The 22513-nt window shown below is 48.6% G+C and overlaps 1 protein-coding gene across 1 annotated transcript in view; it reads left to right on the top strand.

Moving 5' to 3' along the window:
- CPA6 (carboxypeptidase A6) overlaps positions 1-22513 on the top strand; it is a 400270-nt gene that overhangs the window by 305688 nt on the left and 72069 nt on the right. Inside the window, exons 4-7 of the mRNA XM_073679426.1 lie at positions 5327-5441; positions 15085-15186; positions 21667-21783; positions 21895-22005. Of these exons, the coding sequence (XP_073535527.1) occupies positions 5327-5441; positions 15085-15186; positions 21667-21783; positions 21895-22005 (445 nt within the window). The remainder of the gene's footprint in view (positions 1-5326; positions 5442-15084; positions 15187-21666; positions 21784-21894; positions 22006-22513) is intronic.

Raw genomic sequence — 22513 nt, forward strand, 5'->3', positions numbered from 1 at the left:
TTGGCGTTCTGATAATGTGCAGGGGGTACAGGCCTGTGTCTCTCTTTTATTGGTGGGTGGCTCCCCGTGGGGATATGGTGTTCTATCCCTTTTACTCTGCCGAAGTCTAGCGGGTGCTTACTAAAGACTCTCTCGTACTCCTGTACCACCCGGTAGACTCCCTATTTTTGGTGCAGGGGAGTGGAGTCAGCACCCACATGGAGTTTCTGGCACCAGTCCTCCTTTTGTTTCTGTGGGCCATTACCCTCCGCCTGTGGAGATGGAGGCAAGGGTTCCACGGCCCTGATAGCTTTGTGTTCGACAACAAACAGTTTGGCGAGTGTAGGGTACCTGGGTAAGTGTACTTCCCTCTCCCCAATGTTGAGGATGCGAACGGGCACCTCCCATGACGGACATCAACCACCCCCCGGCCTGTCAAAATGGCGGGCCTGCTGTCTGAGTACACGGGTTCTACCATGGCTTGGTAGTCTCTACCTCTCAACCCGATTGCAGTCCGACACCAGATCATCATTTCACTTTTGGGAGGCATGGAAATGGGGAATGGGTCACTCAGTCTTACGCTACCGATCTCACCACCAGACAGTTCTACCTGCTGCCGTCTCATCAGGGCTTTTATCTCCTTGTTGAGGACTCTCTGTTGGCTGGAACTAGCATTCACCGCCACCTGTTGTAGAATTACAATTACCTCTGAAAGACAATTTTCAATCACATTAGTACCCACAGTTATTTTAGGGTGACTTTCACGACGGTCAATGTCCACAATAATTACTCCCTGTGCCGGCAGTTCAACTTTACCAATCTTAATGGTCATCTCCTTGAACCCCATCTGCGGCACGGGTAAGCCATTACTGGCGATGATGCTCAAGTTACTGTCTGGATACCGTGTGATATCAGCATCAGTCCAATACTGCTTAAAAAGTACATAAGGGATAGTGGTTACTTGCGACCCAGTATCCAGCAAGGCGCTCATGGGGATACCGTCCAGCACCACGAGTAAAACCGGGCGCCCCCCAAAGTACTTATTACGCCAATTGTAAGGGCCTGGTGATCTTATGCCTGAGGTTTGGCCCTCTGCCCCAGGTTGGACCCGTTTAAATTACAGTACCTGGAAATGTGTCCGGGCTGGTTGCATCGGCGGCAAATGGGCTGTCCATCCTCTGCGTAGCGGTCTGTGGGCCTCCCTCGGAACGACGGGATCCTCCTCTGTTGACGCCACGGGACATCCTCCGGACTTGAAGCCAGCTCGATGGGCCTTGATGGGTCCACTTGTAACGCCTGGACGGTCCTGGTCAACGCCGCGACGCTCCTGGTCAGCTCCTGGACTTGGTGGTGCAAATCTTTCGACGGGGCTTGGTTCAGGGCCTGTGCATCAGCCCCCATGGAGTCCATAGAGGAGGGCGCCGCCTCCTGGTGGTAGGTGAGAGCAGGGCGCCGGGGGTTTATAGCGCCACTTGTTGTGGATTCACGGAGCACCCTTATGGCCCTGACCTTGAATTGGGCAAAGGTCAGATCAGGGTTCTGAAAGAACATGAGGCGCAGCTGGGTCCTGTGGGCGCTAGACAGCAGACCTTCTATAAACTGTTCTGTTAGTAGCTTATCCGTTTCCTGCACGCTGCCAGGGTCAGCTTGTTGGATGGCCCTCAGGGCTTCCTGCAAATTTAGGGCATAGTCTCTGATGCTGTCCTGTGCCTGCTGCTTGCATCCATAGAACCTCATTTTAATTTCAGCGGAGGTACGTGTGTCAAAGGTACCCCGCAGCCGGGCCAGAATACCCTTCACGGTCCTTTTCTCCTCAGTGGGCCATGATTTTACCTCCCTTTGGGCTGCGCCAGTTAACTGCCCTGTTAATATGCTGACCTTCTGTTCCTCTGTCAGGGGGTAGACTTGGAACAAACTGTACAGCCTTTCCTTAAAGTCAGTTAGGGCATGGGGCTCCCCTGAGTACTTGGGCAGCCAGGCCGCTCCAGGGATGTAGGGCAGGGAAAATGGCATCACCGCTGCTGCAGCTGCGTTGGTGGTAGTGGGCGCCTCTGTATCCGACATCTTCCTCCCCCCTAGTTAAGCGTGGCCTACCTTCCGACGATCCTCTTCTGTAGGCCGCGGCCCCGCTGCTGCTGCTGCTCTGGACGAGGACCTTGCGTCGCGTCCTGGTGTCGTCAGCGTCGCTCTCTCTCCCTTCCAGGACCTTGCGCAGCGTCGGTGCGTGGGGCGGAGCTTCGGGTCTCGCGCGGTTTGGACGTCCACGCCCCTCTTCTTCCCGCACGGCGTCCTGAAGATGGCGTCCGATGGCGGGAAGACGGCTGAAGATGGCGGGAACCGATGGAAGATGGCGGGAGACAGCTGGAAATGGCGGGAAACGGCTCCGGACGGCGGGAAACCTCTTTTCAGGTAAGTGCAAAGTCTTTTTCAGGCACGCAATACCCGTTTGTGGCGGGTTGGTTGCGATCCTGCCGACTACGCCAAAGCTGACTCGCCCCCTGGGCCGTGGGGCACTCGGATCCGGGCAGTAGGGGAACGATGGGAGTAGTAGTGGCAACCCGGTTCCGTGGCTCAGGGTGGTCAGGCCAGTGGTAGTCCATTATGCGCTGATGATTATGTCCGACTATGCCACCCGTGGATTGCGGTTATTAGGAACCGCCGCTGCATGCAGACCGCTGAGGCTGATGAGGTGTGCAGCTAGGGTAGTGTGACTCCCCACGGGAAGAGTGCGGCCCCAGGGAAGTATAATGGATGGTGGGAGTGATGGTAGTGAGAGTCCCAGTGCTGATAGTGCTGGAGGAGCAAGGAGCACACAGACAACAGGTTGCAGTCCAGGGTCTTTACTAGAACAGGTAAATTGACCCACAAACAGTCCCGGCTAGGAGGGGACCTGGATGTCTGAGAGCAATGGGGAAATTGGCCCTGGTCAGGGTGAGGGTGTAGGCCTACCGTGCTTTCTGTGCTCCTTCTGGCTATCTCCTCCTTATAGGGTAACAGCCCACGTTTCCGAGCTTTCCGTGTACTCTCGCCTGTATGGCCTGCGACGTGGGTTCCTTTCTGCTCCCAGCCTGGTACGGCTGTGCTGGTCCCTTCTGTTGTGGCAGAGCCTCCAGGCTTCTTAGGCCAAGAAACATACAGTCCCCTGTGGACTGGTTATCTGCTGTAGGATGTGGAATTCTCCCAGCCTCAGACACCAAAGTCTGGTAAATTAAGTCCTCTATCTGCCAAGACAGGCTCACTTCGCCTCTTGTCTCTGGCTTGTTGCTCTCCTCCTGCCACACTTCCTCTTAGGTGCAATACAACTTTCTGTCCCTGCTCTGCTCCGGGACACGTCTCAGTGCTGAGACAGGCCATCCAGTTCTCTCTAACCCTGCCCCCAGCACCAGCTTTTATAGGGGCAGCCTGCTCCCCTTACTGGCCTGAGACAGGAGGTACTGCATGCTAGTGTTCCCCTGACTAGAGAACCTCCCCCTTGCTCTCAGACACAGCTTTAATATACTTGTGGCATCCAGGCCAGGGTGACACAATAGTCCTTAGCATTGCCATGAATGCACCGTACGCCGATTTTTTATTTCCCCGGGATCAGTTGGAGAGGAAGAGTGGCCCTCACAAGGGTCACTAAACTCCCAGAGTCTAGCAGCGCCGTTACTTGCTGCCTATTCACCTTCACGGGACACGCTTGTGGCCCTTCACTGTGTGGACAGTCCACAGTGCAGGCCAGATACACGTAATATGAACAGCAATGTCCTATGCTGCAGTCCATCTGCTCGGGGATCAGGGGACAACGGGTGGCTATGTGTTCTGGGCCACGGCACCTCCAGCAGATCACATCACCCACAGGGACCTTGGGCACCACCCCTTTGGACCTTGTACACCCCACCTCCTTTTGGGCCTCCACCTCCTGTTGGGACTAACAGTATGGAGAGGGCTGCCTTCCCAAGGAACCTTCAACCCCCTGGTATCTCTCGACCAGTCCGACCAGTTCATCCGCATTCCGTGGATCACCCTGGGTAACCCAAGTCTGTATGGGCATCGGTAGGGAGTGCACAAACCCCCTCTACGCAGGCATAGTGGACTCCGGCTGCAGCCACTTCTGGACCAGGTGCAACAGGTCAAACATTTGGGAGTGAGGTGGTTTGTCCCAGTAATACGCCCAGCGGTGGACCCGCTGTGCCCTGAGAGTCATCGTCACTCCCAAGCGCACCAGAATTTCAGTTTTTAATTTACCATACTCCTTGGTGTCCTGCAGAGATAAGTCATAATAAGCCTTCTGGGGCTCCCTAGTCAAGTATGGCGCCAGCACCTCTGCCCACTGCTCTGGCAGAAGTCTCTCTCTCTCGGAGACCCTTTCAAACACCATCAGAAAGGCCTCTATATCATCCCCCGGGGTTATTTTCTGCAGGGCTCCCCTTACCACCTTCCGGATGGAAAAGTTGCCCACTGACCTTGTCGTCGGAGCTGTTGCCGAGCCATGGATCGCCTCTTTGAGCAAATCGATCTGCTGCTGCTGTTGTCGGCACTGGTTCTGTTGGGCCTGCTGCTGGAGCTGAAGCTGCTGCATAAGCAACTTGGTGGCCTCCTGTTGCACCATCTGTTGTTGCTGTAGGATCTGCTGGTGCTGCGCTTTTTGCTGTTGGTGCTGCACTTGCTGCTCCTACTGTGTCTACAACAGATGTTTGAGCAGGTCCTCCATCTAGTCGGGTTTCACTTGCTGGCTTATGGCAGACTTCACCCAGGACATGCAGTCCTTCTTATGGAAGTCAGACGTGTCTGTTGGGAATGCTGCCCACACGTCTAACACCAATTGTAGGGTTTTTACTCACTTGGGTGCGACGGGAGGAAAACAGGAGGCATCTTCCTTTAAAAGTTCATGTGGGTTTATTGCTTCATAAACCCAGAAGCCAAACAAAAAAGCAAATAGCCTTTAGATCAGACAAACAAAGTAAATGTCCTTAGCTCACTCTCTGCTCACTCAGGCCTGTGTGGCACACAGGCTGGGGTAGTGTCCAATTTCCTGGTCTGAAGACAAACATACACAGGAGGCCTTTTCCCTCCAAACACACAGACCATGTGCCAAACAATAGCCTCCCTTATATAGGCTGTTAACCACATCCAGAGGTGAGGTATGTGGGTAGCAAGACCCACCCAACTCTCAAACTACCCATAACCCGGTCCCAGGTGAAACAAAAGATCCTCTTAGTGCTTATGTGCACTGGAGAAACACTCCGGGTTACATCACAGAGGATAGCCATCTCTGTAATACTTACCTCCCATCGACTATGCGACCGTTAGCCACCTTACAGTATATATATATATATTTTATTTTGTATTTATTTATTTTTTTCAGTATTATTATACAAAATTTGCAAAATGTGATTGAAAAGCAGAATCATTCCAAATCTAGAAGAAAACGGAGATCGCTGCCAAAACATGATTATGAAGATTACCATCCCCTGGAAGAGGTATGCTTTTTCCAAATCCAGCACCAAAGCTAGTGTGATAAGGAAATAGATAAACATTTGTTATAAGTGTCCATTTTACTACAAAATTAAATGGTCGTCTTAAACAGATTTTATTATTTTTTTTATTTTTATTTGTTTTTGCGATGATGTTACAAAACTTTTTTTAAAAAATCCCTCTTATCCTATTTGCACTTGGTCTTTCGTGTTCCCTTATGTTCAGGAACCGGCTGCTTTCTTTCATCATCTGACCATCATCTGCTGCAGGTGAATGCAGCTGGATCTCCTGTCATAATCATGACACATCACTATTGCCAACGCAGTTATAACATTCACAGCAGTTTCATTACCAAGCTAATGGACTGTAAATGTTGCCTGTTGTGTTCTCGTCTACTCAGCTTTTGTTAACCACATTGATCATAGAAGAATATTGACTATAACTTTCTCGGTCTGCATTCACCTGCTGTTGGTCACAAAGTTGTTCAGAAATGCTTTATATGTATCTAGCTAGACCTAAAGACACAAGTGAAAGGAAATATTGCAGTTCCCAAAAGTAACGTTGTCCTGGTAATAATAAAAGGGAAAAAACATTTATTTCTAGATTAAAGACCAGTCATCTCTTCTGACATGCCCTTTAAATACAAGGTGATTCAAAAGCATTAACATGAAAAGACACATTATCTATTGTTTTATCCATATACGCTATAAATGTTCTGTGTGGTTTCATTGGTGACACGACAGATGTCTAGGGCTGTAGTCCAGGTCTGTCCAGACGCGTGCCAGCATATCCTCAGATGTAGCCTCCATTGTTTCAGTAATGTGATGTCTCTGGCCTCCAGACTACAGACAGAGAAAAAAACTCAGTGGCTGGATGTTTAACTTGCCGAACCACACCCTTGGGGTGGAGATATGGTGAGTAGCCGTGACGCGCCCCCTGGGCCAGTGCTGTTAGGGATACCCGGAGCCGGATCAGATGGGGGTTGTAGTCTCCGAGTGGCTGTGACCCGGTCCGTGCCCAGGGTGTCAAGCTCAGTGTGTGGCAGTCCTTATGATGTTACTAGATGTTCTTTTGTGTCGACTACGCCACCCGTTGAATTGCGGTCAATACGGCCGCCGCTGCAGCAGGGTCCGCTGAGGCTGGTGATGTATGTGCAGCTCAGGTAGTATAACCCCCAACGGGAGGGGTATAGCCTCAGGGGGTCAGTTGCAGAGGATGGGGGTTGTGGTGGTGCAGCGGGGATGGAAATGAGACTCAGAGTCGGGCTGTGCAGTTCAGGGTTTGTTTACTTACTGCAGTTGTTCTGGTCACTCCGGCCTTAAGTGACCACCCGAGCCGTGCTGCGTCCACCAGGTCCTGGACTCGGCCAACCCCCAGGTGATTCTGGAGCATGGTCCTGAGCTCCCTTTCTGTCCTGTCCTCTTCTCTGGCCTTCCCCACCAGGGATCCACCTATGTCCGGCTCCCTCGGGCCTCTTGGTGGTAAACCCTTGTCTCTGGGTTCCCTGACCCTATTCCTGGTCTGCCTTCCGGGTGGATTTAGTGGGTGATCGTGGCAGATCGGTCCTGCCCACGACCTCCGGTTCCTGGCTAAGGTGTGCTGTAGCCTCTGCCAGCTTGGGATCCGGTACCCTGTTGCCAACTCTTCACCCTCTGGTCTAATTTGGGCTCTTGGAGTTCCTTCTTTCTCCCCCTCTGGGTCTTTCTTTCTCCTCTCTTTCTCTCTTGGCCTTGGAGCTGCTCTTCTCCTCTGCTCTCTTCCTCTACAAAGACCCTGATCTAAGATGGTGCCCACCTTATATACTCCCTCTATGTGTGAGCTCAGGTGACCAGCACCCAATGAGCTCCTAGCTTTACCCAGGCTGCTCCCCCTATCTGCCCCTACACTACTGGGATGTTCCACCCCCCTCCCACTCCAGCCAGGAACAGACACTGTCGTACCTGCACATTTCTCTAGTGGGAGTACCATCGGTCTGTTCCCCGGAAATGGGATGTGTGTAGTGCATGCAGCTAACTGAGCTCAGTTCCACACTCCATCCTTACCCGGGAGTGGAATATCACACCTCTGGGTTGAGGTGCAATACCCCTGTAGCAGCCGAATCCTCAGGGTGCTACATTCCCCCCTGGTAAATCACAGCACGTCCTCGGGCTGCAAGATATAAACATCCACAAACATACATTTTTTTTTCATAAACATCAACATATAAACATATAAAACATCATCAGCAGCAATAAACTTTTCATATAAACATTCTTGTTTCTGGTTCCTCCGGTCACGGTGCAACTTGTGACCGGGTAAAGTGCGACAGTCTCTTGAAGAAACACGGTTTCCTATAAAACCGGTAGGGGGCGCTTTAGGAAGCGCAACTATATACAAGGGGATATGGCCGCTCTCAGTCCTCGGCCAGGTAATGGGAATAGGGACACACGGGGTTCAGTTCAATTGGCTGGTCCCAACGGGGACTATATTTTAACTAGAACAGTTCTTATACCCTGACGGGTAACTATGTACAGTCTCTCTCTACCGTACTTCAACGACGGCGTCCTCCTGCTCTTTCTTGTTGGTTGGTTTCAGTTTCAGACCCGTCCGGGTCCTCTTGCTCCTCCTCACACCGCAGCTCCTCCTCCGTCAGGCGATGCACATGGAGGGCGTAGGGTCCTTTGGCACACTTGTGCCGGGTGAAGGTGACCTCGTCCCCTAAATACAGGTCACGACCTCTGTGTCCCTCCGGTAGGTGGGACTCAACGTCTCTCCTGGTCACGAAGACGTCGCCTGGGGTGCGGTGATCCCTAATGAAACCCCACCCATGCTGCAGATTGAACTTTATCACAGTCCCGATGGTACGGGGACCATGCGCTGCACGGGGGTTTCTCCTGGTCCGGCTCTTCTGCTCCGCGCTCCTTATTTGGGCTTGTTGTTCCCGGACCCGCCTCTCTCTCCGCTCCCTCTCAAAGACCTCGAGCTGCTGGCGGCAGCACTCTGCACGCTCCGCTGCGGCTGCCCGAGTCTCCTGAGTGAACCCCATGAGGTCTTCTCCGGTGGGATCCCACTCAAACTGGGTCTCTTCTAGCGGGGGCGAGATCCTCTTCATGGGCTTTGGAGCCGGGATCAGGGGTTCGCACATGGCCCTTGCTTTTTGCAGCTCCAGCTGGATGTATTCCTGGGGCCATACGAAGGGCTGCCCATCCGGGCACGTATGCTGGGCGAACAGGTCCTCACCCAGGTGCGGTACTTTAGGTGTTATGGGCGCCGTGGTGGTAGCGGCGCCCGGGTTAACCAGGCCTTGCGACCAGGCCTGGGGCACCTTGAAAGTAAAGGGCACCGTAAGAACGGCGGCGCCCTGTGTTACTTGGCCCTGCGACCAGGCCGGGGGCTCCGCGGAGGTAGGGGGCGCTGTTGGTATTGCGTCGCCCGGGGGTACTAGGCCTTGCGACCAGGCCGATGGTACTTCCTGCTTGGCCACGCTCGGGGTCGAGGCGTGTGACGTCACAGGGGTCGCGGCTTCCGTTTGAGGCCTAGTCTGCGGCGGTGACGTTACAGCGACGGGCACGGCAGGGGGTACTTCGGGCTCTGCGACGGGGAGCTGGGGCAGGCACGCGGTTTCCCGGCTCGGGGTAGTGACGTCCCCTTTACCTGCCTCCATTCGTTCGGCTCCCTTCTCGGCGCCGTCTCCGGCCTTCAGTCCTCCTGCGCCATCCTCAGAGGCGGTCTGTCTCCTCGTCTCGGGTGGCGTGCTCCGCTGACGAGTCTCGGTCTGCTGGGCCATCTCTCGGCTCCACTCCGCCAACGTCTCTCGTTGCACCCGGGCCAACCTCTGTGCGAGGCCCTCCAGCGCAGTCTGTGCACACTCCCGATCTCGGGGGAGCTGTGTTAGGATCTCCAGCAGGCCTTCTGGAGTGGCGACCTGCAACAGGCTCCTGACCACTGGGTCGGTGCTGCCTGGAGTGGCGGCCCGCATCAGGCTCCTGACCACTGGGTCGGTGCTGCCTGGCTCTCCCTCCATCTCCGGGTGTGCTTTCTCTGGACTCTCTTCCAGACGTCTTGTCTCCGGGTGCGCTCTCTCCAGACTGCTCCAGGCGACACCCATCTTTGTTCTCTTGTTCTGTCTCCGCCCACATCGAGGGTGGTCCCGGGGCAACTTCAGTTCCAGGGGCAGTTCTCTCACGCTGATGGACACTTCCAGCATCACAGTCTCTGTTGGTGGGCGCGGTTTCCGCTTTTGGTGCCATTCTTCGACCTGGCCCACGATGGGAGGTGACCTCTTGCCACCCTCTGGCACGCCCATAATGGCGTCCGCTCCCCCAAGGCGGGAAATCTTCAGAAATGGCGGGAATCGTCTCCCAGTGGCGGGAAACTCCATGGATGGCGGGAAAAAGCTGCAAATGGCGGACAACCGGCGGGAAACGACCTGCGATGGGGCCCGTTGGCGGGGACCCTCCGGAACCGGCGGGAGACTTCTTTTTAAGGTAACGGTGTACTTTTCTTCAGGCACGCAGTACCCGGTTGTTGCGGGCACGTTATCCTGCCGACTACGCCAAAGTTGACGCGCCCCCTGGGCCAGTGCTGTTAGGGATACCCGGAGCCGGATCAGATGGGGGTTGTAGTCTCCGAGTGGCTGTGACCCGGTCCGTGCCCAGGGTGTCAAGCTCAGTGTGTGGCAGTCCTTATGATGTTACTAGATGTTCTTTTGTGTCGACTACGCCACCCGTTGAATTGCGGTCAATGCGGCCGCCGCTGCAGCAGGGTCCGCTGAGGCTGGTGATGTATGTGCAGCTCAGGTAGTATAACCCCCAACGGGAGGGGTATAGCCTCAGGGGGTCAGTTGCAGAGGATGGGGGTTGTGGTGGTGCAGCGGGGATGGAAATGAGACTCAGAGTCGGGCTGTGCAGTTCAGGGTTTGTTTACTTACTGCAGTTGTTCTGGTCACTCCGGCCTTAAGTGACCACCCGAGCCGTGCTGCGTCCACCAGGTCCTGGACTCGGCCAACCCCCAGGTGATTCTGGAGCGTGGTCCTGAGCTCCCTTTCTGTCCTGTCCTCTTCTCTGGCCTTCCCCACCAGGGATCCACCTATGTCCGGCTCCCTCGGGCCTCTTGGTGGTAAACCCTTTTCTCTGGGTTCCCTGACCCTATTCCTGGTCTGCCTTCCGGGTGGATTTAGTGGGTGATCGTGGCAGATCGGTCCTGCCCACGACCTCCGGTTCCTGGCTAAGGTGTGCTGTAGCCTCTGCCAGCTTGGGATCCGGTACCCTGTTGCCAACTCTTCACCCTCTGGTCTAATTTGGGCTCTTGGAGTTCCTTCTTTCTCCCCCTCTGGGTCTTTCTTTCTCCTCTCTCTCTCTCTTGGCCTTGGAGCTGCTCTTCTCCTCTGCTCTCTTCCTCTACAAAGACCCTGATCTAAGATGGTGCCCACCTTATATACTCCCTCTATGTGTGAGCTCAGGTGACCAGCACCCAATGAGCTCCTAGCTTTACCCAGGCTGCTCCCCCTATCTGCCCCTACACTACTGGGATGTTCCACCCCCCTCCCACTCCAGCCAGGAACAGACACTGTCGTACCTGCACATTTCTCTAGTGGGAGTACCATCGGTCTGTTCCCCGGAAATGGGATGTGTGTAGTGCATGCAGCTAACTGAGCTCAGTTCCACACTCCATCCTTACCCGGGAGTGGAATATCACACCTCTGGGTTGAGGTGCAATACCCCTGTAGCAGCCGAATCCTCAGGGTGCTACAGCCGTCCCGCCCATCTCTTACAGCCACTCAAAAAAGCCCAACCCTGACATGACCGATTAACTCCTGTCAGCACATAACATGCAATGGAAATCACTTTGAGGTGTATAGATAAATCTTGGATAGATAGTGTCTCTTCATATTAATAAAATTGGATCATGTTTTCTCACGTATGAATACTGAGGGTGTGATTTTACACCACCCTTTTGGAATCACCTGTACTTGTATTCCCTATTAAATAATTCTGGAGCATCTCTCATCCTTCGGGAAACTTAACTGATACAGTTGACAAATCATTCTCCTGTGTGTCATCAGAGTGTGTGTAAGGACACACACCAATGACAAAGGAAACCATAATGCCCAGCTGTCAATTGATTTATACATTTCCAGGGGGAACAGCACATTGTAGAACTATAAGGCTATGTGCCCACGATGCAGAAATGAAGCAGAAAATTTCTGCAGCATTTCTGCATCTCCCTGGCAGAAAAAACGCATGCAGATTGTGCATGCGTTTTTCCTGCAGAATACATGCGGATCCACATGCGGGTTCACATGCGTTTCCGCATGCAGATTGACAAGCACTTTCCAGGCGATAGCATCACTTGGAAAGTGCTTGACAACTAGGTCACACTGTATAAATCCATGCAAACGGCATGGATTTATACAGTGTGAACCGTAAAAATTAAAACAAATAAAGCTATACTCACCCCCGAGGCCCCGGCGTGGCTGCAGCGCTCGTTCCTGTCTGGTTCCCCGCTGCCGGCATATCGCGAGACAGAGCGGTGAAGGGCCTGCGGTCACATGACTGTGACGTCACCGAAGGTCCTTCAGCGATGCCGGCATTCAGAGAGAAGCCGCCGGACAGGTGAATATAACTTTATTTGTTATTTTATTCTTTTTTTACAGGTACAATGGTACCCAGGTCTGGATGAGAGTCTCCTCTCCTCCAGAACTGGGTACCATCCGCACATAGAGACGCATAGAAGCCGCTTGTACAAATGTACAGTCGCGGTTTCTATGCGTTTCAATGCAAGTCAATGGCGGGAGTTCCGCTGCGCTTCCGCAAAATTAAATGACATGCTGCAGATTTTTGTACACAGCATAAACGCTGCGGAAAAATCCGCAGCATGTGCATAGAACATGCGGAATCCCCTTGGGGACCATGGGGTGCGGATTACCTAGCGTTTAACAAGCGTTTACGCTGCGGAAATTCCGCAGCATAAACGCTTGAAAAACGCTACGTGGGCACACAGCCTAAGAACAGGCACTGTAGATCCTCTGTTGTGTTAAAGGGAATCTGTCACCACTTTGGAGTTATCAGACCTCTACTATGGCCATACAGGGTATAGAAAAGTAAATCTATACATACCTGTATGGCCCATAGTAGAGGTTTGATTGCAGAGAAAAGCGGAATATGATAATTAAGCATATAGGTGGGGATTTGGGGAAATAATAAGCACATAGGCGGGGATTGCTTGGCGTCCCCCAGACGCCAAGCCTGTACAAATAGAATTGATTAAAGCGCTTTTCTGTGCAATCAAACCTCTACTATGGGCCATACAGGTATGTATAGATTTACTTTTCTATACCCTGTATGCCCATAGTAGCGGTCTGATATCTCCCAAGGGGGTGACAGATTCCCTTTAAATCATCTCAATACTATATGCTAGTGTGATTCCAGCCTAATAGTGTATGACTTGTCCATGCTGCTGCTGCAGCTTCGACACATGTGTTACATAGAGAAGAGGAGGAATCCTTCATGTCTCTGTGAATGGGACACATCAGAGCAGCTAATATTCCACACTAGCTCAGAGACAACTGAAAATAAGGCTGTGTGCCCACGTAGCGTTTTCCAAGCGTTTATGCTGCGGAATTTCCGCAGCGGAAACGCTTGTTAAACGCTAGGTAATCCGCACCCCATGGTCCCCAATGGGATTCCGCAAGTTCTATGCACATGCTGCGAATTTTTCCGCAGCGTTTATGCTGCGTACAAAAATCCGCAGCATGTCATTTAATTTTGCGGAAGTGCAGCGGAACTCCCGCCATTGACTTGCATTGAGACGCATAGAAACCGCGACTGTACATTTTTACAAGCGGCTTCTATGCGTCTCTATGTGCGGATGGTACCCAGTTCTGGAGGAGAGGAGACTCTCATCCAGACCTGGGTACCATTATACCTGTAAAAAAATAATAAAATAACAAATAAAGTTTATACTCACCTGTCCGGCGTCTTCTCTCTGAATGCCAGCAGCGCTGAAGGACCTTCGGTGACGTCACAGTCATGTGACCGCAGGCCCTACACCGCTCTGTCTCGCGATATGCTGGCAGCCGGGAACCAGACAGGAACGAGCGCTGCAGCCACGCCGGGGCCTCGGGGGTGAGTATAGCTTTATTTGTTTTAATTTTTACGGTTCACACTGTATAAATCCATGCTGTTTGCATGGATTTATATAGTGTGACCTAGTTGTCAAGCACTTTCCAAGTGATGCTATCGCCTGGAAAGTGCTTGTCAATCTGCATGCGGAAACGCATGTGAACCCGCATGTGGATCCGCATGTATTCTGCAGGAAAAACGCATGTGACGCGCCCCTGGGCCTGTGCTGAGTAGCGTTGCGCACGCGGGAGCCTACCCGGAGCCGGATCTGATAGGGGTAGTAGTCTCGTGGCGGTGACCCGGTCCGTGCCCAGGGAGTCAAGCTGAGTGGCAGTATATTAGCAGTAGATGTAGGACGACTACGCCACCCGTTGAATGCAGCTATGGAGCTGCCACTGCAGGGCAGACCGCTGAGGCCGGTGGAAGGATGGTGCAGCGTGGATGGTATAACCCCCAACGGGAGGGGTATGGCCTTAGGGCAGCCGACGTGGATGATGGGGGTAGCAGGAACCACTCAGAGACGATGCGGTGTAGTTCAGGGTCTTTACTGGTGACAAAGATAGACCCTCCCGGAGTACTGGCTAGCGGTCGGGGCCTGGTCAGTCCTTGAGCAGATGGGATCCCCCTTGGCCAGGCGGAGTTGTAGGCCTCCCCAACTAATTGTACTCTTCTGGCTTCCTTGCTAGAGGCGGGTAAATGTAGCCCACGTCCCTGAGTGTACCGTGTGGTGCTCACTCGTATGGCCGGTGACTCGGGGCCTTCTAGTGGCTTCCGCTCCACGACGGCGGTGCTGGTCCCACGCGTGTGACCGTGCCTTCGGGTTTCTTGGCCAGAGGACCTGAAATCCCCTGCCGGGCGGTTTCTGCTGCTGGGTCTGGGTTAATCCCCACAGCCTCGGACTCCGGGTCCGGTGGTAACTCTTCAATCAGGGCGAGCTCTTCAGCTGCCAGCCCCTGATTCCTTTTAGCACTGCTCCCACTGAGCTCCTGATCTTTCTTTCCTAAGCTGCTCCTCTTCTTCTCTCTACTCTACTCTTCTTCTCTCTAACCCTGCCTCAGCCCCAGTTTTATATAGGGGAAGTTCTTCCCCTCCCAGGACTGGGCAGGAGGTGTGGCATGCATAGGATTCCTGACCAAGAGACCTCCCACCTGCTCTCAGACATAACATTGCTATTACTGTGGAGACCAGACCCCTGGGGTGCCACACATGCACAATCTGCATGCGTTTTTTTCTGCCAGGGAGATGCAGAAATGCTGCAGAAATTTTCTGCTTCATTTCTGCATCGTGGGCACATAGCCTGAGAGATGGCAAAAGAAGTAGTGTTATTTCTCATGTTACATGTAGACACATGTGACAGCTTATTTTATAAAGTTATATGAAATAACAGGAACTCTTTAATGTGAACACTGGACTGTACTTTTTAGAGCATTCAGTTATGAATATTGGCTGCGTTCATGTATTTTATAAAAGGTCCATTCTACATGCAAAATCTGCCGCAATATATTCATGATTGCTGTGAAATATTATAAAATCTCTTTGGTTGCAGATTGTAAAGTGGATGCATCACATGAATCGAACTCATTCTAACCTTGTTCACATGTTTTCCTTGGGAACATCCTATGAGGGGAGACCATTGTATGTGCTTAAGGTAAGAGACCTGATGGGAGACTCATCTGAAAACGCAAACATTGCTTTCCTTCTGACAATGATCCTAAAATTCATTGCCTGATTTTATGCCTCACTTCAAAAACATGTAAAGTTCTCCTACAGAAAATGTATGCAGCTTTTTTTCTTTTGTGAATCTGGAGATATAACATACTGCAATGTAAAGAAGCATTGTATTTTTGGCCACGTATTTCCATATGGAATTCTACATATGTTACACATAAGTTTTTCTAGTATCAATTGAATAATTAAAATGACCCTCCAGTCCAGATACTAAATTTGCCTATACATTACTGATGTATAGACACCATACTTGATGCTGTGCTTTTGATCCCTGCTGCTGTTTCCAACTGTTAGGCTATGTTCACACGTTGTGTTTTTGCTGTGTTTTTTTTAATGCAAATTTTAAGCTGCATTTTACAGTACCAGCAAAAGCTATGAGATTTCAGAAATCTCATGCACACATTGTTTTTTTTTCTTGACTGATTTGGAAAACTGCTGCGTTCTTGCAAACTGCAGCATGTCACATCTTTCAGCATTTTGGCAGCATTTTTTTCACCCATACAAAGCAATGGGTAGTGCAAAAACGCAGCAAAAAAATGCAGGTATCAAGTTTTGCTGCGTTTTTGGTTCAAAAACCTAAGGAAGTTGCGTCATCTTTTTTTATAGCACTAAACTTTATCAGCATGCACAAGAGACAATTAAAATGCAGCAAAAAAAACGCTGCAAATACGTAGCAAAAAAACAGCAAAACCTACTTTTTTTGATGCTGCTTCTTTACTGCCAAGAGAGCCAGTTTTGCCTGTGGAAAAAGTTTGAGTTTCAAATTACTGCAGTAGTCGCTCAGGCTCCCTGAGCAGTGCCCAGTCTGATCTATGCCTCCCTGGCATCCCCAGTGCATTGTCAGCAGGAATGAATGCAGCACTGAAATTATTAGCAATGGCCTATTCCAGGGCAGTGAAGGTACAGCGGAGACGTGTGATTCAAATTTTCCAATCCCACAATAACAGCCATTTTCAACACAGAGAAAATGGCCCTAGCAGCACTTGTGAATAGCAGTAACGGGTATCAAAAACAGGACACCAGGTATGATGTCGATAATGTATAAGCCAGTTTTTTATCTGGACTTGAAGATTTCTTTAAACAATAAATATAGTCAGAACTTGTAGTCTGCAGCATTTTCAGCATGTTCCCGAAACAAATAATCTTGTTAAAATCCAGCAGTGGACACAACAGTTTACTTCCTTTTGATCTCTTCTTTTTTATTTTAGTGGCCAAAAGGGGATAGTACTTAGCCAAAGCTTGAAGCTTAAAGGGAATCTGTCAGCAGGGTTTTGCTATGTAAACTGAAGACAGCAGGAGATAGAGGCTGAGACACAGGGTTTGGGGATGTGTCACTTGTCAAAGTGCCTGCTGTTGTTTACTAACTATGAAGGATTTATCACTAAGATTAACATTGCCGGACTAGTCCAGCAACTAAGCAACTCACTGTCTATGGACTTTGTACATGGAGAGCCTGGTGTGGGCGGGATTAGCTTTCTCAGCTCTGCTTCATTCTAAATCTAAAAGCTCTGATTGTACCAGAACAGCTGCACCCAGTAATCTAAGTGATACATCATTGGATTCAGCTTCTCTTTACCTACATTATGCTGCTCTCAGATGAGGAAGCAAAAACATGCTGACAGATTCCCTTTAACATTTTTGTTTTACTGTAGAAAAATAATAGAGGGGAGGCTCCTGCTGCAGCCAGTTATTTTACAGCCTGACATAGAACAGTGAGGAGGTGGGTACACATGGCTGAGTGTCTGACACATACAGAAAATTTCTTAAAGAAGGTCTCCCATCAAAGTTTTTATCCTTTTAATATATTGCAGTCATCATATTATACAGCACTGTGTACTTATAATTGGTCATTTGCCTTTCTACCCAGCTATTTCTTCTCTTTTCTCTGCTCTACATAGAAACATGAAGTCACTTGTCCCTGCATTTATCATTCCCCTCTTCAACTCCTGACCCAGCTGCTCCCTCCCCTTTGCCATTGACTTTTGCAGTGACTTATGACTCATACAGGGAAAACTGACTTCTTCTTTCTACATAGAGCTTACAAGGATTCAGCTAGTCAGGTTTTAATCACGTGATGTCATAGACCTAATGAAAAAGAGAAGAATTAACTGGGTAGAAAGGCAAAATGAGCAATTGTAAGTACACAGTGTTATATAATATGATGATTGCAATATATTAAGAGGTTAAAAACTTTGATGTGAGTGCCACTTTAATGTTTTTCTCATTATCAGCAGTACGAGTCAAAATATGATCAAAGGAAAGGATGAATTGCTGGAATATTTTTTATTTTGGATGTTTATTGTTCTTGATCATATATCATGAATATAGGAGTTTAAAAAGCAAAGGTTTCCAAAATTACATAAAGGTTAATGTTCTAGCTCTAGAAAAAATGATGAAGTAATAATTGTTTATTTTCTCTTGTAGAACATGAAATGCAATTTAGCAAGACTGCATAGAAAAGATACAGTACCAGTCAAAAGTTTGGATGATTCTGTTCATGCAGTGGTGTTCTTTGTTCATATTGGAATGTGCAGATTGTAGATTCTGACTGAAGGAAGCAAAATCACGAAGGTACACATTTGGAAACAAGGAGTAAAAACACATGCGAAACAAAGCAGAATAAGTGTTATATCTTAGATTTTTCAAAGTACTGACCTTTCACTCTGATACCTTTACACCATGTTGGCATTCTCTTAAGCTGCTTCACTGGGATACCTGGAATGGCTTTCCAGTAGTCTTGAAGGTGTTTTCAGAAGTTTTTAGCAATTATTGGCTGCTTGTGACGGCAGTGGGTGTGGACTTACTGCTCCACTGGATTGGCTTACCCTGGAAAGGCATGACTAAGTGGCAATCTGGTCTTCACTAGAGCCTCTGATGGTGATAATAGGCTTTGGCCGTTAGGGTAGCCACCAGGTGCGACTAGAGGGCAGTCGTTGGACCTACAGCAGCTGACCAATGGGCCAAGGCAGGGATACGAGGTACAGATGGCACAGGCAGACATGTAGTCTGACAGTCCGAGGTCGGAGTAGGCAGAAAAGGATCAGAATACGAAGCCGGAGTCAGGAGCAGAGAGATCAGACAAAACGAAGAAGCTAGCTGGGTTGGTAATAGTAGAGACAACACTATAATACAGTTAACAGGATATTAGGAGATGTACTGCACTGGGAACCTAAGTCCAGGCATGGTATGGAGGTCATAGCTGCCTAATATATCCCCTGCGGCGAGGAGATAGGCCGGAGAAGTTAAACTCTGCAGGACACACAGGGGTTAAATTCCTGCAGAGTCTGGCGCCTCCCTATAGCCTGGTGGAGATTCTCAGCAATAGGAGGATGCAGCAATGCTGGGAATGCTGCAAAAAGTGAGTTCAGTGTGATGGCCTGAGACTGAGAAGAACAGAGCAGTGAGCATGGTGAGTAGAATGGCACCGATAAAGCACTCAAGCCACCGATGTGACACTGCTTTACCTTTATCCTGCAGTTCAACTCATCTCAAACCATCTCGATTGGATTCAGATCAGGTGATTATGGTGGAGAAGTCATCTGATGCAGCTCTTAATACCTCTCCTTCTTGGTTACATAGGGCTTGCATAGCCTGAAGATGTGTTTTTGGTAATTGTCCTGTTGCAACACAAATGATAGTATCACTAAGTGGAAACCAAATGGTAAAACCAGCACGTAATTGCATAATGTTGTGGTAGCAATGTCGGTGATTTATTTCACATTTTCCACACTCACCCAACAGTGTCACCAGCAAAACACCCCACCACCCCCAACATCACAACGACCTCTCCATGCTTCAAACATTTAGAAACTGTCTGCTCACCTTTTCTCACAAAAACATGGTGGTTGGAAACAAAAATCTCAGATTTTGATTCATCAGAACACAGTACATTGATCTAATGCCTAGTCCTTTTGTTGCTTGGCCAAAACTGGTCTCTTCTTTTGACAGTCCTCAGTAGTGGCTTCTTTGTAGCAATTTGACCATAAATGCCTGCTTCTTGTAGTCTCCTCTGGACAGTTGATATTGAGGTGTGTTTGCTACCTGACAGCTCTGTATCTTTTATGAGGACTGTTATTTGAGGTGTTGTCAATTTTCTGAGGCTGGTAACTCCATTCTACTAATCCTATGCAGCAGAGGTAATTCTTAGTCTTCCTTTACTGGGGAGGACTTCATGAGAGCCAGTTACATAATAGCAATTGATGGTTTTCAATGGATATACTTAATGTTTAAAGTAATGATGGACTATTGTTTCTCTTTAGTTGAGTGGTTCTTACCACATTCTGGCTAAAGACAGTGGTAGGATAGGGTTCAGCACTGCATGGAAATGGTTTATCAACAACCTTTGCAAAACACACCACATGGTCGCAACCACTTTCTAAAGGGCAGTGATTCTACAAATGAACTCTTCAAAAGCCATACATGTTCATTAGAAGCCATTCCAGGTGCCTGACTACCTGATGAAGCCTCTTAAGAGAATACCAAGGGGGTGTAAAACTGTCATCACAGTAAAAGGGGAGTAACTTGGAGGAATCTAAGGTTTAACACATATTCTTGTTTGTTTCCCAAATATTTATTTACTCCTTGTTTCTATTTGATCTCTTCGTGGTTTTGCTGCCTTCAGTCTGAATTTATGATGTGCACATTCCAATAAGGACAAGAAAAACTATTGCCTGAACAGGTGTTTCCAAACTTTTGATTGGTCCTGTACGGTACATTAAAAGAAAAGGTATAAGTATCAAGGACATAATAATATTGATGAAGAGCAGTTAACACCTCTATCTAAGAATCAGCATTTCAATCAGCATTTCAATAACTGGTTATTTCTATAACTGTAACTAATATATTTATATGCTTATATATTGGTCAGTGTTAGGCTATGTGCCCACAATGCAGAAATGCTCCGGATTTTTCCTGAGCGTTTCTGCATCTCCCTGGCAGAAAAAAGGCATGCGGATTGTACATGGGGATTGTACATGCGTTTTTCCTGCCAGAGACAAGCGGATGTGAAGCGTTCTTCACATGCATTTCCGCATGCGGGTTGTCAAGCGCTTTCAAAGCGATTTTAGCATCACTTGGAAAGTGCTTGACAATTTGGTCACACTATATAAATCCATGCAAACAGCATGGATTTATATAGTGTGACCGAAAGAATGTTAAAAAATAAAAAATAAATATATGCTTACCTTCTGATGGCACCCAGAGTCCTTGTCTCTGCTTGCCGGCAGCTCGCGGTAGATTAAAAGGATCTGCCGACGTCAGCGGTCGAGTGACCCGTCATATGACTAAATGACGTCAGCGCAGGTCCTTTAGTCTACCGTGAGCTGCCGGCAAGCCAGGACAAAGACACCGGGGGCCATCTAAAGGTAAGTATAATATTTATTTTTTTATTTTATTCTTTTTTTTACAGGTTCTATGGTACCTGGGTCCGGAGGAGAGTCTCCACTTCTCCAAACCCGGGTACCATCTGCACATTGAAACACATGGATTCTGCATGAGCAGATGCAGTGATGTGGATTACATGTGTTCCAATGCAAGTCAATGGAGTCTAAAACGCTGCGCTTCCGCAAAATAATTGTTAGTGCTGCGTATTTTTCCGCAATGATAATACGCAGCGGAAATTTCCGCAGCATGTGCACAGCACATGCGGATTATCATTGGGGAACATGGCAGACCTTCTACCAAGCGTTTTTTAAGCGTTTCTGCAGCGGAATTGCTGCTGCGGAAACGCTTAAAAAACGCATAGTGGGCACACAGCCTTAGTTTGAACTATTCTTAGTAGAACCCAAACAGAACATTTTGTACAACTTTCAGCTATGGGAAAATCTCTTTATGGCTATAGTTGCACGATGAGTATTTGGTGAGTTTTTGACATTCCAGATTTTATTCACCTACTATGTAAATTATGTTAGTTGCTTTTTTTTTTCATTCCATTTTTGAGTGCACTTTAGTTGTGGAGACGCAAGAAAAATGCATATGCGTTTGTTATCTGCAGAGATTTCTCAAAAGAAATTGACATGTTGCGGATTTGAAATACGCACCACAGTGTTTATGCTACGTAAAAAAAGCAGAGTGGGCATGAGATTTCTATAAAATCCATTCACTTTGCTGGAACTGTAGATGTTGTGTTTTTGATGCAGCAAAATAACGCAGCTTCAAAAATTCATCAAAAACTCAGCATAGAAATGGAGCATACATAATACCCAAATGTAAAAAAATTTCATAACGTAGACATTTAGATTAGCTCCTAATTGCAATTATGGTGCCCATCAGGGCCTTGTCACATCCCAATGTTTTCCACCATTTGGGGCACACTGCTCTATCGTTTAATTTGCTGTCTATATACTGATATCTGCACTGATTTAAATACACAATGCACTAAATAGAGATTCTGTTCATTCAGTTGGGAGCCAAGCCATCCATTACTAAGAAGCCCTACAAGAGAGAGGTGTGGATTGATTGTGGAATTCATGCAAGAGAATGGATTGGACCGGCATTTTGTCAGTGGTTTGTAAAGGAGGTACTAGATTTTGCTGTAGTTACCGTGTGGCATCTGTCTTATAAATGTTTGTCATATAATGTTTATAACCTGACAGTTTGGAGGTAATAAAAATGTTCTTCTTTTCTTTAGGCTGTTAATACTTATAAAACTGATCCTGTTATGAGGAAAATTATGGACCTTCTCTATGTCTATGTAATGCCAGTGTTCAATGTAGATGGATATCAGTATAGCTGGACCCATGTAAGTATCCATTCCTAACCCCTTCATCAACAAGCCTGTTTTTACCTTCTTAACCAGGCCAATCTTTTCAATTCTGTCCAGTGTCACTTTATGAGATAATAAATCTGGGATCATTCAATGAATCTCAGTGATCTTGAGATTGTTTTTTGTAACATACACTAACGAGTAAAAGGGTAGCATTGTTTTGAACTTTTGATTTTCAGGCTCCAGGTCTCACCATCCACTACTGCTTAGAACGTGAGACTACCATCATGTTATAGACAATCATCTCGGATATCTCATACATAAATTTGACTTGCAACTACTTAGCATATGATTAGTTATGCAGATAGTTGTCATGTCACTGCTTTGTTACTGTTTTGCTCCTGGTGGTGGAACAATCTTTTTCTTCCTGTATTCTACAAAATACAACCTGTTCTCACATTCCCTAATAGTGAAAGCAGGTGATCTATATGCAACAGCGGAGACACCAGGTGGAACAACAATCTACTTTTATTTGCTTAACAGA

The sequence above is a fragment of the Phyllobates terribilis genome, unplaced genomic scaffold, assembly GCF_046119375.1.
Source record: "Phyllobates terribilis strain yellow unplaced genomic scaffold, ASM4611937v1 Scaffold_4__5_contigs__length_816908805, whole genome shotgun sequence".
Lineage (NCBI taxonomy): Eukaryota > Metazoa > Chordata > Amphibia > Anura > Dendrobatidae > Phyllobates > Phyllobates terribilis.